This window comes from Zootoca vivipara, chromosome 8 (genome assembly GCF_965207765.1).
Source record: "Zootoca vivipara chromosome 8, rZooViv2.hap1.1, whole genome shotgun sequence".
Classification (NCBI taxonomy): domain Eukaryota; kingdom Metazoa; phylum Chordata; class Lepidosauria; order Squamata; family Lacertidae; genus Zootoca; species Zootoca vivipara.
In genome coordinates this window covers 37486135-37501715 of record NC_142591.1, presented here as the reverse complement: position 1 = coordinate 37501715, position 15581 = coordinate 37486135, and the positions used below count along the sequence as shown (strand labels likewise).

General features: G+C 39.6%; 1 protein-coding gene across 1 annotated transcript in view; it reads left to right on the top strand.

The window, feature by feature from the left end:
• CDH7 (cadherin 7) overlaps positions 1-14442 on the top strand; it is a 114839-nt gene extending 100397 nt beyond the window's left edge. Inside the window, exons 11-12 of the mRNA XM_035126025.3 lie at positions 3561-3812; positions 13115-14442. Coding sequence (XP_034981916.1) covers positions 3561-3812; positions 13115-13608 — 746 coding nt within the window. The 3' untranslated portion in view covers positions 13609-14442. The remainder of the gene's footprint in view (positions 1-3560; positions 3813-13114) is intronic.
• The last annotated feature ends 1139 nt before the right edge of the window (positions 14443-15581 follow it).

Here is a 15581-nt window from a genome sequence, read left to right as displayed (position 1 = left end):
CATAAGCCACCAAAGGAAAATACTGTTCTCATCTTCTCCAGCTGATGTGTTGTACACTCAGCTATGTTAGTGTCCTCATGTATGAAGCTGATGGATAATTATATATAATAGTGTTGTGACGTGGGGTTTGTGATTTCAGCTCTCTTGACATAATACAGTAGTATCTCGACCTACGAAGATGATCCGTTCCGTGGCGCTCTTTGTAAGTCGAGGTTTTCGGATGTCGAAGCGCCCATTCTGTGCATGTGCAAAGTGCGATTTTTGCACCCCTGCGCATGCGCAGGCGCGGAATGCACACACAGTGAAAAGACTCCCGGGGTTGTCGATTTCATAAGTCGAAACCTTCAGAAGTCGAAGCATTCGTATGCCGAGGTACCACTGTATGCTGGAGACAGTTCTCTAGTAACACTTCTTTATTAAAGCAAACAAGACTAAGCTCTGAGGAGAGGAAAGCTACATTTATAGGGACGGGGGACTAGCTAGAAAGGGATACATTTTGGAGGGAACAATATCAGGCAATCACTGTGCTGCCTTTTGGAGGAAACCAATAAGACAGAGGATCCAAATACAGCAGCTCAAATGAACCAATAGTAGCTGTACCTTCTGGAACCAAAAGGCAGTTACTTTACCCTAATGCAAATACATACAATAGTAATACAGATATAAAATCCTTTGACTCAATACACAACAAATAGCAAGAAGCCTACAGAAAGGGCTATAACTCAGTATTAGAGCACATAATTCACATCAAACAATTTGGCCTTTCCAAGTCAGTGTAGACAATATTGAGGTAGGTGGTCCATAGACAGATTTCTATCTTCTTAAGAGTCTTATCTTAAGAACCATAATTGGTTAGAGCAAATAGTAAGATCTGCTTCACAAAGTTGTGCTTTAAGGTGGGTAGGTGTTTTCGTTAAGTGCCAACAGATAAGAAATTCAGGACCAAACAAAGTTCATTAGAACTTAGCCCTTACTTGCAAGCACAAGTGAGCTGTCGTTTGTGACACTCTCTCTCTCTCTCTCTCTCTCTCTCTCTCTCTCTCTCTCTCTCTCGTGTGTGTGTGTATATACAATATTTACTTTTTGCTTATGGGTATACAGTTGTATACATATTCTTCCTTGTGTAATTAATTTACTCTGTGCCATTCATATGCATTAGATTTCCATCCAGTTTAAACCATGAAGTGCCGTACTTTTTAGAGAAACAATTAATTTAAAGCACCTTTAAGAGACGTTTACACTCCTTGACATTAGAGTCCTGATAACGTTTTCTGGCAATTTGTGTTGATTCACATGGTACCTCTGAGAGGAATTTCAAGAGCTGCTAATTTTATTAGGTCTCAAATGCACATCCTTTTAATATACATAGCAAAAGGCAAATATACATGAATTGTCTTCAGAATGTGTAATTTATCATGGATTTTTTGATCATTTTACTCCTTGAAAGATGTTAACAGAGACACAGTCATTGATGTTGTTCTCTTGACTACATAGATTTGCCCCCTAAGTTTCAATCTGCACTTCCTTAGTTCTAAGGTTATGGGGGGGGGTTTAAACAAAGCCATCTGAATTATGACAATCAACAGCCCCATTTTAAGAAACAATCCAATGTTTTAAACCATAAGCCACCAAAGGAAAATACTGTTCTCATCTTCTCCAGCTGATGTGTTGTACACTCAGCTATGTTAGTGTCCTCATGTATGAAGCTGATGGATAATTATATATAATAGTGTTGTGACGTGGGGTTTGTGATTTCAGCTCTCTTGACATAATACAGTAGTATCTCGACCTACGAAGATGATCCGTTCCGTGGCGCTCTTTGTAAGTCGAGGTTTTCGGATGTCGAAGCGCCCATTCTGTGCATGTGCAAAGTGCGATTTTTGCACCCCTGCGCATGCGCAGGCGCGGAATGCACACACAGTGAAAAGACTCCCGGGGTTGTCGATTTCATAAGTCGAAACCTTCAGAAGTCGAAGCATTCGTATGCCGAGGTACCACTGTATGCTGGAGACAGTTCTCTAGTAACACTTCTTTATTAAAGCAAACAAGACTAAGCTCTGAGGAGAGGAAAGCTACATTTATAGGGACGGGGGACTAGCTAGAAAGGGATACATTTTGGAGGGAACAATATCAGGCAATCACTGTGCTGCCTTTTGGAGGAAACCAATAAGACAGAGGATCCAAATACAGCAGCTCAAATGAACCAATAGTAGCTGTACCTTCTGGAACCAAAAGGCAGTTACTTTACCCTAATGCAAATACATACAATAGTAATACAGATATAAAATCCTTTGACTCAATACACAACAAATAGCAAGAAGCCTACAGAAAGGGCTATAACTCAGTATTAGAGCACATAATTCACATCAAACAATTTGGCCTTTCCAAGTCAGTGTAGACAATATTGAGGTAGGTGGTCCATAGACAGATTTCTATCTTCTTAAGAGTCTTATCTTAAGAACCATAATTGGTTAGAGCAAATAGTAAGATCTGCTTCACAAAGTTGTGCTTTAAGGTGGGTAGGTGTTTTCGTTAAGTGCCAACAGATAAGAAATTCAGGACCAAACAAAGTTCATTAGAACTTAGCCCTTACTTGCAAGCACAAGTGAGCTGTCGTTTGTGACACTCTCTCTCTCTCTCTCTCTCTCTCTCTCTCTCTCTCTCTCTCTCTCTCTCTCGTGTGTGTGTGTATATACAATATTTACTTTTTGCTTATGGGTATACAGTTGTATACATATTCTTCCTTGTGTAATTAATTTACTCTGTGCCATTCATATGCATTAGATTTCCATCCAGTTTAAACCATGAAGTGCCGTACTTTTTAGAGAAACAATTAATTTAAAGCACCTTTAAGAGACGTTTACACTCCTTGACATTAGAGTCCTGATAACGTTTTCTGGGAATTTGCATGTTTTGGTTTAGATTAGCAGTGGCATTATCCAAATCCGCACACATCCAAACACTCTACGAAGATAGAGTAGCTAGAGATACTCATGGAAGGCCAAGTGATGTAGTCCTCTTTTTTCCAAATAATAATAATGATGATGATGTAATAATAATGGAAAAAAATGAGTGGAATTTAACATATGAATGAAGCACTCATGATGAATTTTCCTTTATGTGCCTAGTGGATCAGAACATGTCTCCCTGCTGTTTTCCACATGCAAATGGATCCTAGACCAGGATAAGCCAAAGATGGTAGACATGGGAACATGAACTTTTAACCTTTCTGTTGTCTTTTCTTGAACCCTTCTATTAAGATTACCCCTTGCATTTACAAGGCCTGTCATCAGGCAATGTGGAAGACTTGCCACAGCTTGACTAGGGAATTAGGCAAGGAGAAATGGAAAGTCATTAAACAAGGGATACCTATGAAGAGATACATGTGACCTTCAGCCCTTCGCAGGGCTTGTTCCTTGCAGTCACAAGACTGCAAGTTTGTTGCTATTGGTGAGGGTAAAACAGAGGGCTGAATAAATTGATATATATTTTTTAAAAGGCACAAAATATTTCTTGAAGAAATCCTGACAGTTTCACCCTTTGTCTTTGCCTCGGTCCAGATAACACGGCATCTATTCTAACCAGAAGAAACGGATTCCGGAGGCAGGAGCAGTCAGTTTACTATTTGCCGGTATTTATTGTGGACAGTGGCTCTCCTTCACTGAGCAGCACCAATACACTCACTATCCGGGTGTGCGACTGTGACGCAGATGGCATCGCCCAAACATGCAATGCAGAGGCCTACATCTTGCCAGCAGGACTTAGCACCGGAGCACTCATAGCGATACTGGCTTGTGTTCTGACATTGCTAGGTATGTCTTTGGGGTTTGTTCCCCAGAGGGGAACAGTTTTCCTTCAGAACAAATGCAATGCAATTCCTTTACTTATATGCGTTTCCAATTGCTTGGGTGAGGGTCAAATAAAATGTGTTTATTTATTATGATATTATGCCTGTAATGTGGCCATCTCGAGGTTGCGTACAATAGATTATGAAATATAATACAACAACCAAAATGCAAATAAACTAACTAAATACAAGACGTAGCAATCAACAGTTAGAAAAGGAAACCTTAAAAGTTCTACAGTGGGAGACATAAGCAGAGCCTGCTGGATCAGGCCAATTCCCATCTAGTCCAGCTTCCTGTTCTCAGTGTTCAACCAGATACAGTCGTTCCTTGGTTGTTGAACTTAATCCGTTCCGGGAGTCTGTTCGACAACCAAGGTGCAGCTTCCGATTGGCTGCAGAAACTTCCGATTGGCTGCAGGTTAGTGGAGTTTGTAACTTGAAGCGTTTGTAACTCGAGGTATATTTGATAACACTGAAAGTAACGTTACTTCTACCTTTCCAGGTGTTCAGGCTATTGATTATGCATTTGCAGCCTAGAATCTGTGATAGTTACAGAATCACACCTGTTTATCCGGAATAAGCTCGGAGGCACAGATACATTTATAAAATCTGTGTTCCATTTTCACAATCACCATCTCAAATAAGAAGGACCAATTCACAAATTAAAAATGGCACTGGAGGCTGGGGGGGAAAGCACCTAAACTCTGCTCTTTTCTAAAGTCTATATAAAAAGCTCTGAACTGTGATAGCATTTTTAAATCATTGCTTGGCACCTTACTTTAGTGCATATGGCAGTTAGGACTTGGCACAGTCCTAGCACCTTCTAGGCAAATAATGATCATGCAAGAATTGCCAGAACTTCATATTTCTCTGAAGCAGATTTTTCAACATTATTACCATGTGTATAGATCATTGTCTGTAGTAGACACACACTGGTTCACACTTCACATTAAAAAAATTCCTGTGCTTTCATGTGAATGAGCAATGTATGGTTGCCTGCTGCTGAAATCACAGGTACTTCACTCTTTCCTGACTCCATTGTCTGGCTTGTACAAACTGGGCTCATGGTTTGTTTTGGGAAAACAAACCAGAAACATTAAGCAATTTTTGGCTTCTCGTGGTTTGTGTGGAAAGAAACCCTGTGTTTTTTTTTGACAACTCAGCAAGCCAGATCATGGCTTGTTTCCTGGCAATGCAGCAGCAGTGGAAGAGCAAAGCACCGACAATTACCAGCATGCTTTTCATTCATATTAAACCATAGTTTAAGTATGGTTCAACGGGATGTGCAAACCAGACCACTTTATAAGTGGGCTACATTTGCCAGCAACTTTTTTTAAAGGCTAGAATGGTTCCTGTTTTTGCAAAGAAGATGATTTATATTCTCTGTCAAGTAGGTGCATTTATTTTAACCTTTAAAGTTCAGATATGCATAGCTCAAGTCAAGCTATGATAAGGAGTGTAACAGACAATGCTGGGAGCAGTGAGGCCTCTTTAATCAGGCACAACTTACAAATGGGAAATGCAGGCAGAAAACTGGATTAGTGAACAATAATGGACATAGTCTGGTAGTCATAGGCATATAATGCCCAAGCCTTTACATGTCTGCTCAAAAGTAAGATTTATTGAGTTAAATGTAGCTTACCCCAGATAAGTGGGTATAGGAATACAGCCTAACATAAACTTATTACAGTGGTACCTCTGGTTGCGAACGGGATCCATTCCGAAGGCCCATTCGCAACCTGAAAAGGCTGCATCCTGAAGCCCCGCGTCTGCGCAGGCGCCTGATTTAATTCGGCTCTTCTGCGCATGCGCAAAGAGCGATTTAGCGTTTCTGCACATGCATGCGCACCGAACCCAGAAGTAACCCATTCCGGGACTTCCGGGTTCAGCCCGTTCACAACATGAAAAGATGTATCCTGCAGCGAACGTAACATGAGGTATGACTGTACTGCTTGTGTATGTGTCCAAAACCCCTTAATAAATACATCTGGCAAATGTTAGATAATTGAGTATATAATTGAAGCATCAAAAGGTATTTCCATTTACCCCAAAATATTAATGAATATGAAAATACCATAGAGCATATGAGACAGATACAATATAATTCCATTAGTAAAAATTTAGACATACGCGTGTTTCTTTCATGTAACATTGTTTTTTTAAACCTCATAATATTTCAGGTGAGTAGGTAAAACTGAAAAAGAATTCAGTAGCGAACATTGTAATTTTGACATGTCTAGATATTTAATTGGATTTCTGTTCATTTATGTTTCTTAAAAGTTGACCATCTATTGAGAAATGTCTATGTGACAGAATTTGAACCTGGTAGTAGGGAACCAAGTGCAGTAACTGCTAGTGCAAAATACTGATCCATCCATCACTTTGCATTTGGCTGGGCTTGTCAGGATTGACACATTCTTCATCTATGGATTCTGGTTTCCAACCTAGGCCTCCTGTGGTTCAGGTGTCTTAGGAACAGACAGGTAGAGTTTTCTAGCAAAAGTACAAGATTCAAAGACGACAGTTTTTTATTCAGGAAGTGACATTGCCCATGACAAGAAATGACATATGTGAAGACTAAGCTCTCCAGACAACATTTCAGACTGTTAAAACTGCAAAAAAAAAAACAAAAAAAAACAGCTTCCATAGTTTACATGCAATGCTCTCCATATCCCAAGTGCCACAGAAAAGAGCATTTCAAGCCAAATTGAACTTTACTCAGAATTACTGGGAGTTTTAAATCAACTCAGCAGAATACAAATTGTTAGATGAAGAACAAACTGTATGCCACAAATATTTCTGAATTATTCTCTAGCTGTTGCCTGATTTAGAGCAGTGTTCAGAAAGACATCCTGGAGTCCAATCCCATTCATGTTTACTTGGAAATAGGAGTCAAACTAAATTTAACAATCACAGAAGGATCAATTGCAGAATTTGTTTAAGTAAATTATAGCTGTGGGTTGCCTAATTTGACAAGACTGGCAAGTGGTTCTTAACCCTTCCCACCCCACCCCACCCCCCGTACTGATACACCATGGGGTTGCTTCTCTCTGCGCTCCTCCCAGCAGTCATTCCTCCTCTGGTCACTGCTTACTGCCAGGGACTCAATATTTTAAACAATCATCCTAATCCCAGAGATTTACTAAGTATAATATCCAACTAAGTCTAACTCAGGTATGACATACTGAAAAAAAAAAGAAATGAAAAAAAAGAAAGCTAAAAAATATGTCACAGGCCAAAATTGCCTGATTCTTCCCTTTCAACAGAGAGGAAGTATTTCACAATGCACCCCTCCATTACTCTTTTAAAAATCCAGGTGTATATCCCATAACTCATAATGGGCAACCTTTGCTTGTTAAATACTGTTCAACTTCTATTCCTTATTTGTAAAACAATACATAAAAGGGAGCTGCTGTCCACATTACACAGTATGAGGTGAGAGACTGAAGTGGGAAAATGCCAGCCTGCACCTTTACAGGCTAAGGATGGAGTGTCACACTTTGAATTTTCCCCCCATGTTAAAAAAATATCCCTGCAAGTAGCAAAAATGCACAGGAGTGGCTTAGTGTATTCCTTTCCCTAATGGGAACACGCTACTACATTTGGGGAGCTTTTTATATGGTATTTTTAAAAATAAAAATAATACACAGACTGAATTGGTACGGTCCATAATTCTCCTTCCTCAGTTTCTTACTTCATTTTTTTCACGTAGACCGGCACCACCTCTCAGATCCACATAGCTCCGTTGTTATTGGAAGCCTTTAAGGCAATCTGTACATATGAAGCATATTGTATTCTAACTCTGTCAGCTGTGATGTTGTTTTCAAAAAAAATGGGGGGGGGAGTAAAGATCGAAAAAATACATGATTGTAACTTATAAAAAGCACAAGAAAATCATCTTGCTGGGTGTCATTATTTTTATACTGTACATAATTCCTTAAAGAAATAAGTGCGGAAAATCTTCAATGCCTCTGAGAATTATATGGCAATTGCGGTGTAATTTCCCCCCCCAGTTAACGTCACAGAGACACACAATAGTAATTGCTTTTATAATAACTGTTTAACATAATCGTAATGATCATTCTGTGCCCCCTCAGACATGTATAACTGTTTCTCAAACTCAAAACGTTTTTTCCTGTGCTTCAGTTAGGCATGGGAATGTTACTGATAAGCCAAAGCTGTTTTCCTTATCTGATGTATCAATGGCACATAGGAGCATTGGTGTGCACAGGGGAAGTCCCCTTTATGGCCCACAAGAAAGTGTCCTAATAGCCATTTTCATTTCCCCGTAACATTCCCCCCCCGCATGAAATTGTTTATATACTGCCTTTCAGCCTCCAAAAGGCCCCAAGACAATTGACAATGTTAAAATAGCATTATGGGGGGGGGGGGGGAAGCCAAGAATGCATTGAAATAATCCATAGACAAATGAGAATTCAAACCATTCAAAGCTGTGCAGAATGAAGAGGCTTAACTACCTAGACATGGTCAGTGAAGAGGCCTCCCATGTTGCATGCAAATAATGAGCACGTTTGTGTGGAAGAAGGTGGTCTTTCAAAGCTGGCATTGCCCCGAATATACGGTAAATAAACAAACAAAAATAAACATGAATCCACTACAACACAGTCATCTGGAATGTGTTAGAGGATCACACAGAGGGTGTAGCATTTCTGGTAATTGCACTTTAAGAGTCTTAATTTCCTTCCTCTTGAACCTTGCCAAACTCAAACCTAAACTTTACACACCATGTACATTCAGCCTGGCTTTTGGTACCAGAGGTGGGTGCATCACTTCATCAACCAAACTCATAACATTCATTTTGGCTGGAGTGTACTCTTACTTTGTACTCATTCCATAGATTGTTTGGGTTGTTCCAGAGCAGGGAGGGCAGCAAAGTTCTCCCTAGCCATGCTAATAAGACCAAAAGATTGCTATGCCCAGTCTCAAGGGAGATGAAAGCTCTGCTGGCTTCTTAATTATCCCCAGCCTGCATTGAAACAAGCTGGAGAATAATAGCGAACTTCACCTCTACAAACTTTCCTGGGAGTAGGTATGGGGAAGAAATTTGATTCAGTTAGTTTTTAAAGGCAAACTACCCAATTTGCACCTTTTGAAGCACTATGCCAAGGAATGTGTACAAAATGCTTATGCTAAAATGTGCACAAAATGCATCTATTGGGGGAAATTGCATGCAAAAATGTGTATGTTAGGAGACAATAAAATGCTGTCGAATTTTTATAAGGACTTTTTTATTTAAAAAATGTAAACTGATGTGGAAATACGGATAATTGAACTTAAGGGTGAATAAATGGGGAACTGAAATTGATTGAAATGTAGAGAACTGTACTTAAGAGTGGAAAAATAACAAACTTCCAGCAACTGAAATTATCAGATTCACCCATTCCTACCTGAGAATAAGCCCTATTGGATGCAATGGGATTTACTTCTAATTAAACACAGAATCGTAGAATGGTAGAGTGCAATGCAGAAATCTTTGCCCAATGTGGGGCTCGAACCCCAAGACCCTGAGATATAGAGTCTCATGCTCCATCAACTGAGCTACTTTAAACATGCATAGGAATTCTCTCAATTCCAGAGAGGAAAAGTAAATGACTTAAGGACCCAATCTGGGGAATGAAGAGGGGGTTTATTTTCTGCTGAGGATAATTCGGGGAATAATCTCACCATTGTTGGGGGCCAATAAAGGGTCGGGGAACAGTACTCAATGCTGATCCATAGCATAGGGCCCAATCCAGGGGGGGCATAACCCCTGCCAAAGGTAAATAGATAATAAACATCTCCACCCTTTGATTAGGCTCCTGCGGTGTTCCCACATGCAAACCAATGGAGTGCTTTCAGATTTATTCACTTGCTATAGAAAAGGAAACCTTGCAAGAAGATAGGCAGGTAATTTTTTGGATTTCCTCTGTGGTTGGTTCAGAAAAATTAACTTTGGTCTTCTGATTTTTTTTGGGGGGGGGGGTGTCATAAAATTTTGGGGTTAATCCAAGGCAGGTTTAGGAGTGCTCAATCATCTACTTTAAAATATATGGTTTAGTGGGGATGTTCTGTGTGCTTGTAGCAATGGTAGATTTTCAAACGAGGTTGTAGTTATAAGACTAATGCACAATCCTGAAAATTAGCCTTTCTGGCCATTCAACTAGACCAGGCACCCCCAAACTGCAGCCCTCCAGATGTTTTGGCCTACAACTCCCATGATCCCTAGCTAACAGGACCAGAGGTCAGGGATGATGGGAATTGTAGTCCAAAACATCTGGAGGGCCAAAGTCTGGGGATGTCTGAACTAGACACTGATTATTGTCATGAAATTGTTGGGATTCCCCTCCCTTTCTCCTTCAGTATCTCTTCTAAAGCAGTTCCCGTTGAAATCCAACTGTTCTTGCACTGGAATTCAGCACTAACTGGTTTTGCAGGCAGTGAGTGCCATGACTCTTGCAGAGCCGCTAAAGTGGGATTTATTCATGCAGAGGTTAAAAATTATTGTTCAGGAGCAGTTGGAGTGATTAGAAATTAATATTCTCTTAAAGCCATTTAAATGCTAAAATGTTTAACCTTTCAAAGGACTTCATATTTTTCTTGGCTTCAAGCAATCGTGGGCTGTGTGAGGCATAACCACATAAAACATTCATTTTATCGTGATTTTTATTGTACCTCTAGGCAGGCAGATCTACTAAGTTTCATATATTTTGCACTTATTAGCAGGTATTTAACTCCCCAGATGAAGTCTGCTGAACATGTCATAGTGTGAAAACACATTTTCACTGGAGCAAAGAAAAGATTAACTGCTCAATACATGGCTGTAGTACCATCCTAGTGTGGTCAAAAGTAATTCTTTTAAAAGAGGGAAAAGACGAGCTTCATCAGTGGGCTCTTCATTTGAATCTTATTACTTTCCTCAATATTTTATTTCATAAAATTGTAGGGCTAAGTCCTGAAATCTTTCCAGTTTAATGGCTTTATAGTTCTTAGCTTGCGTTTTTGCTCATTATCAGCCTATGAAATTGGCCACAATGAGATTGCCACTTGCCAAAGGCGACTGATTTTCACAGCTTTGAAAACCAGCTTTCTATATTCACACTGCGTTCTGCTATAGACTTTTCCACACCACAGAACAAGTCCTCCAAAACCCACTTTCAATATTATTCACACATCTTATTTCTTCAGCTCATTTATATGCCGCCTTTAATTACAAACAGTATCATGACAATTAGCCATGCAATAAAAGAATAAAATAAAATGTATAGTGGTGGCATCCAATAATTGTTTAAAAACTCATCACCTGGGAACACCTGAGCAAATAGGTAGGTTTAAAACAGCAGGTAATGGTGCCTGATGCTGGTTAGCTAGTTGCAGTCTTAAAGAGGAGGACTGCAGCATGTTAGTTGCTGGTCCCACTTGTTAATGTGCCTACAAGCAGTTTATAGTACCTTTGCCTATACTCAGAGCAGAGATTTAGCCATCTAAGAAGAGAAACATGGAAGAGGCACCCTACTCAACCTCATTGTATACCACTATTAAAGGTAGTATACATTTGAAAATTAGAATACGTCAAAATGTTTTCATTTATGTGGTATTGTGCTAATGTAGCCACTGAGTTAAATTACATACTTAAAACATCATTTTAGGGGAGAGGTATTTTCTGCAACTTGTAGTTCTGCAGCTATTGTTGTTGCAAACAACCAATAAGCCATCACAATTTATGAGAAAACAGTCAATGTATCTCTACAGTGGTACCTCTGGATGCGAACGGGATCCGTTCTGGAGCCCCGTTCGCATCCAGAGCAGTATGGAACCTGAAGCGCCGAATCTGCGCATGCTCGCTGCATGATTCGGCACGTCTGCACATGCGCAAACCACCAAACTTGGAAGTAACCTGTTCCAGCGCTTCCGGATTTGGCGAGTTCATAACCCATGATGTATGCAACCTGCAGCGTATGTAACTAGAGATACGACTGTACTGTGATGCACCTTGAACCCTCCAGCTCTGTTTAAGGACTTACAGAACTTGGACTATAAGTTCCTTCCAGTAGGTTATTTTGCTTATTGAAGGCAAATAAAACAATTTATATCCTTTGTTTGTAAAATAAAATAACAAATAGATGAGCTACCCTTAAAACAATGTTCATGTGTTATCTGGAACTGAAAATGATGTCTTTGATTTATGAACAACATTGGTTGCAAATGATGATAAATGTATGGTACAGCTTAGTATGATTATCTATCTATCTATCTATCTATCTATCTATCTATCTATCTATCTATCTGGATTATTATGTGTTATACAAGTCATGCTAAGTGTAGGCCTATTGAAATCCATGAACTTCCATTGGTTTAAATGGGCCTACTCTCCATGTGGCTAACTCTGGAGACCACCCATCATCATTAGAGTATGGTCACATCTTACATGCATTTAACTTACACAAGCTCTCTCCCTCGCTTGGGAAGCAATGCCCTCTCCACACTCTGACTGTTAAGACTTAAATGTTGAATAGCCTCTGACTGTTTCCACAAATGTTCATCTTGGCACTAAAGCCAACAAGAAATCCTCTTAAGCATCAGAAATAGCAAAAATGTGACATCTTCATATCGTAGGCCTGATCTAATAAATGCCAGCAGCCTTTGGAGTTCTCATCAGAAATAATTCGCAGGTAGACGGTGCAGTACTCTGCATTAAAGGAAAGTGTTATCTATTAGAGAGATGCTTTTAACGCACCAACGGAGACTTATGTTAGACATTATTTAACAACCCTGAATTTCCCAATCAAGGATCGAATACTTCATCAGGCAGCCTGTCGTCATATACTTCAATAATGGAGTCACTTCCCAAAGTGTGACAGTTAAATTACACATGGTATGTTTATGAATGTGCTTTTATCACCTGAGCAATTAAGAGTTCAGAAGAAGGTCTCTTTTTATTGCATGGCTGTGAGGTTGTAATATTCGGCCCGAGCTTGCTCTGGAAATTTATGTTTTGGCAGCCAGCGTAGTATACAGAATTACATATGAAGATGTTAAATCAGGATGAGGGTGGCAATAAATTGTTTAATGTCTGAAAGCTCTTGGTCTAAAAGCCATTTTAGAACTTGTTAGCAAATTTAAAAACTGACTGCATAGTATGACCACCATAGTGTGTGAGCGGTTCTCTTATGCATAATTTAGAAATAGCTCTGCTGGTAAGTAAAAGCTTAATGAATGGATAAAGTTCAGTATATGTCTCCGCTAAATGTATCGCCTCTTGCATTGCAGTGCTTGTCCTACTAATTGTTACAATGAGACGACGGAAAAAGGAGCCCCTTGTTTTCGATGAAGAAAGGGATATCAGGGAAAACATAGTCAGATACGATGATGAGGGAGGTGGAGAGGAAGACACCGAGGCTTTTGATATGGCTGCCTTGAGGAACCTCAACATCATCCGAGACACCAAAACGAGGAGGGATGTAACTCCAGAGATCCAGTTCTTGAGTAGACCATCCTTTAAAAGCATCCCGGATAACGTCATTTTTCGGGAATTTATTTGGGAAAGACTAAAAGAGGCTGATGTGGATCCTTGTGCTCCACCGTACGATTCCTTGCAGACATACGCATTTGAGGGAAATGGTTCAGTGGCTGAGTCCCTCAGCTCTTTAGATTCTATCAGTTCAAACTCAGATCAGAATTACGATTACCTCAGTGACTGGGGGCCACGTTTTAAACGGCTTGCAGACATGTATGGAACTGGACCAGAAAATTTGTATTCATAGCCTTTTGAACCTTTCTATGACAATGCACTAAACAAAAAGAAAATAAAAACTCAATATCTGGGACTAAGGAAAAATCTGTAAATATTTCTCCATTTTTAACCTTTTGGGTTTCTTTTTTTGCCTTGGTGAAGCATATCTTCATTAGAACTTTGTCCTAGGGACTGCACTGAACATACACAGATTCTGAGCATCCAATGACATTTTTATATATATATAACATTAAGATGCTCGGGCATGTGCAAATAGATAGCAACCCTCGTATACCTGCAGAGGCAACCAACCTCTAAGAGTAAGTAACGCACTGTGACCTCAATGAGCCAATGATATCCTGTAGATGCCTTCGCAGTACTGCTGGGTCTAGACTGCAGAGTCTCTGCTTAGTGGAGAGAAGGGGGGAATCATTTACTACGTACAATGTTAATACAATATATTGTCTACTACTGATGCAAAGTTCTTTTACTTACAGTGTTGCATGCAGTTTGCTGGCTCAGAAACAAATCCAACACGGTGACTTTTTAAAATGTTGGTCTTAAAAGCTATTTAGTCCAAAAGCCTCTGTAAATATCTGGGTGACTCTAAAATAGATTGCAATTCCTGTTATTAAGATCTGCAACATGTGCCATTGCCTTATCAAAATTGTTTCCAGGATATGTCAAATCAGAGATCTGGAAAGTGATTATCACAGTTTTGTGATGCCTATGTAGGTATGGGGGGGAATTGCTGTCTATTTACAGTTTTTTATTATTATTATTATCCTTACCTCTTCTGATTAGTACAGGAGAACTTATCCTTTCTTCATTTTTTATTTGTTTTTAAATAAAACATTGATGTGTAAAGTTATGTTTATTTTGGAGCTCCAGTCTCCATCACATTCAGGTTGCTTATACTGCATCATGGTATTAGGTGCTTGAGAACATGCTGTTTTTTCCTCCAGTCTCAGCTACATGAAGGAAATGAAGCATGGAAATAGAGAAATTACAGTGAAGCAATTGAGTCCGTCATTCATCTCTCTGAGAGGAACACTGCTACAAGGACACACCACTGTCATTGTTCTTCTGAGCCATTACAGTGTCTAAGATATTTGAATATAATGTTTGTACTTTGCATTTTCAAAAGGAGACTACAGAGGCAGTCGGGAGCGCCTCTAATGCAAGTTGTAGCTTTCAAGGTCATCCATTCTATGAGCTCCAGCGATTTAAACAAACCTGCACCTTCCATCAAGTTTGCTACCTCTTTTGCTGCTGCGGAATCACAGCAAAAGACTCAGTAGCGAAAGACTCCTTTCCATTTCTTTCATATGTTAAGCAGTGTGAAACGATTAGCACCAGAATTCATCTTCAGATCCTGACGCACATAAGTATTTCCCCCCCAGGGAGTTAACTTCATAACACATCATCTCTATGCTGGTTCAGGTGTGCCAAACTCGAAGGATGATTGCAGTCAGTTAAAATAATGTTGGGTTTTTTGAACTAGAATTTATTAGAATATGACAAGTTTTTATGATTCAGGCAATATTTATATTTTAGCTGTCCTGATTTATTACTAGCAAATAGGACATGGATTCAAGTAGAATAGTGCTTTATTTTAATAGTCTTTTCCTATTTTCGTCTTTCTCACACTTACCCCTTTGTTTTTCTGAAGATTGCTTTTGAGTTCCTGGATAAGGCTCAGTCCTGAAAACCTTTAACCCGTCCATTCTTGGTTTTCAAGACTTGCTCCCAAACTGAATAGTGCTGGAACTTAAGGGTTTGCTTAAGGCCATGTCCTGAAACTTGTCCTCCATTTCTCAAGAGATTTAGCCCCCTGTGAGAAAGGTTCTGTTTTTTTTCCACCTCGTTCTCATTGTGCTTGCAAATTGCTTCAGAATTTTTTTCAGAATTTTGGTGGGTTTGAGACAGAGCTTACTTTATTGTGAGGTGGCCAGGTGGTGTATGTGTGTGTTTTTCTTCTTCTTTTAATTTCCAGCAAACAGT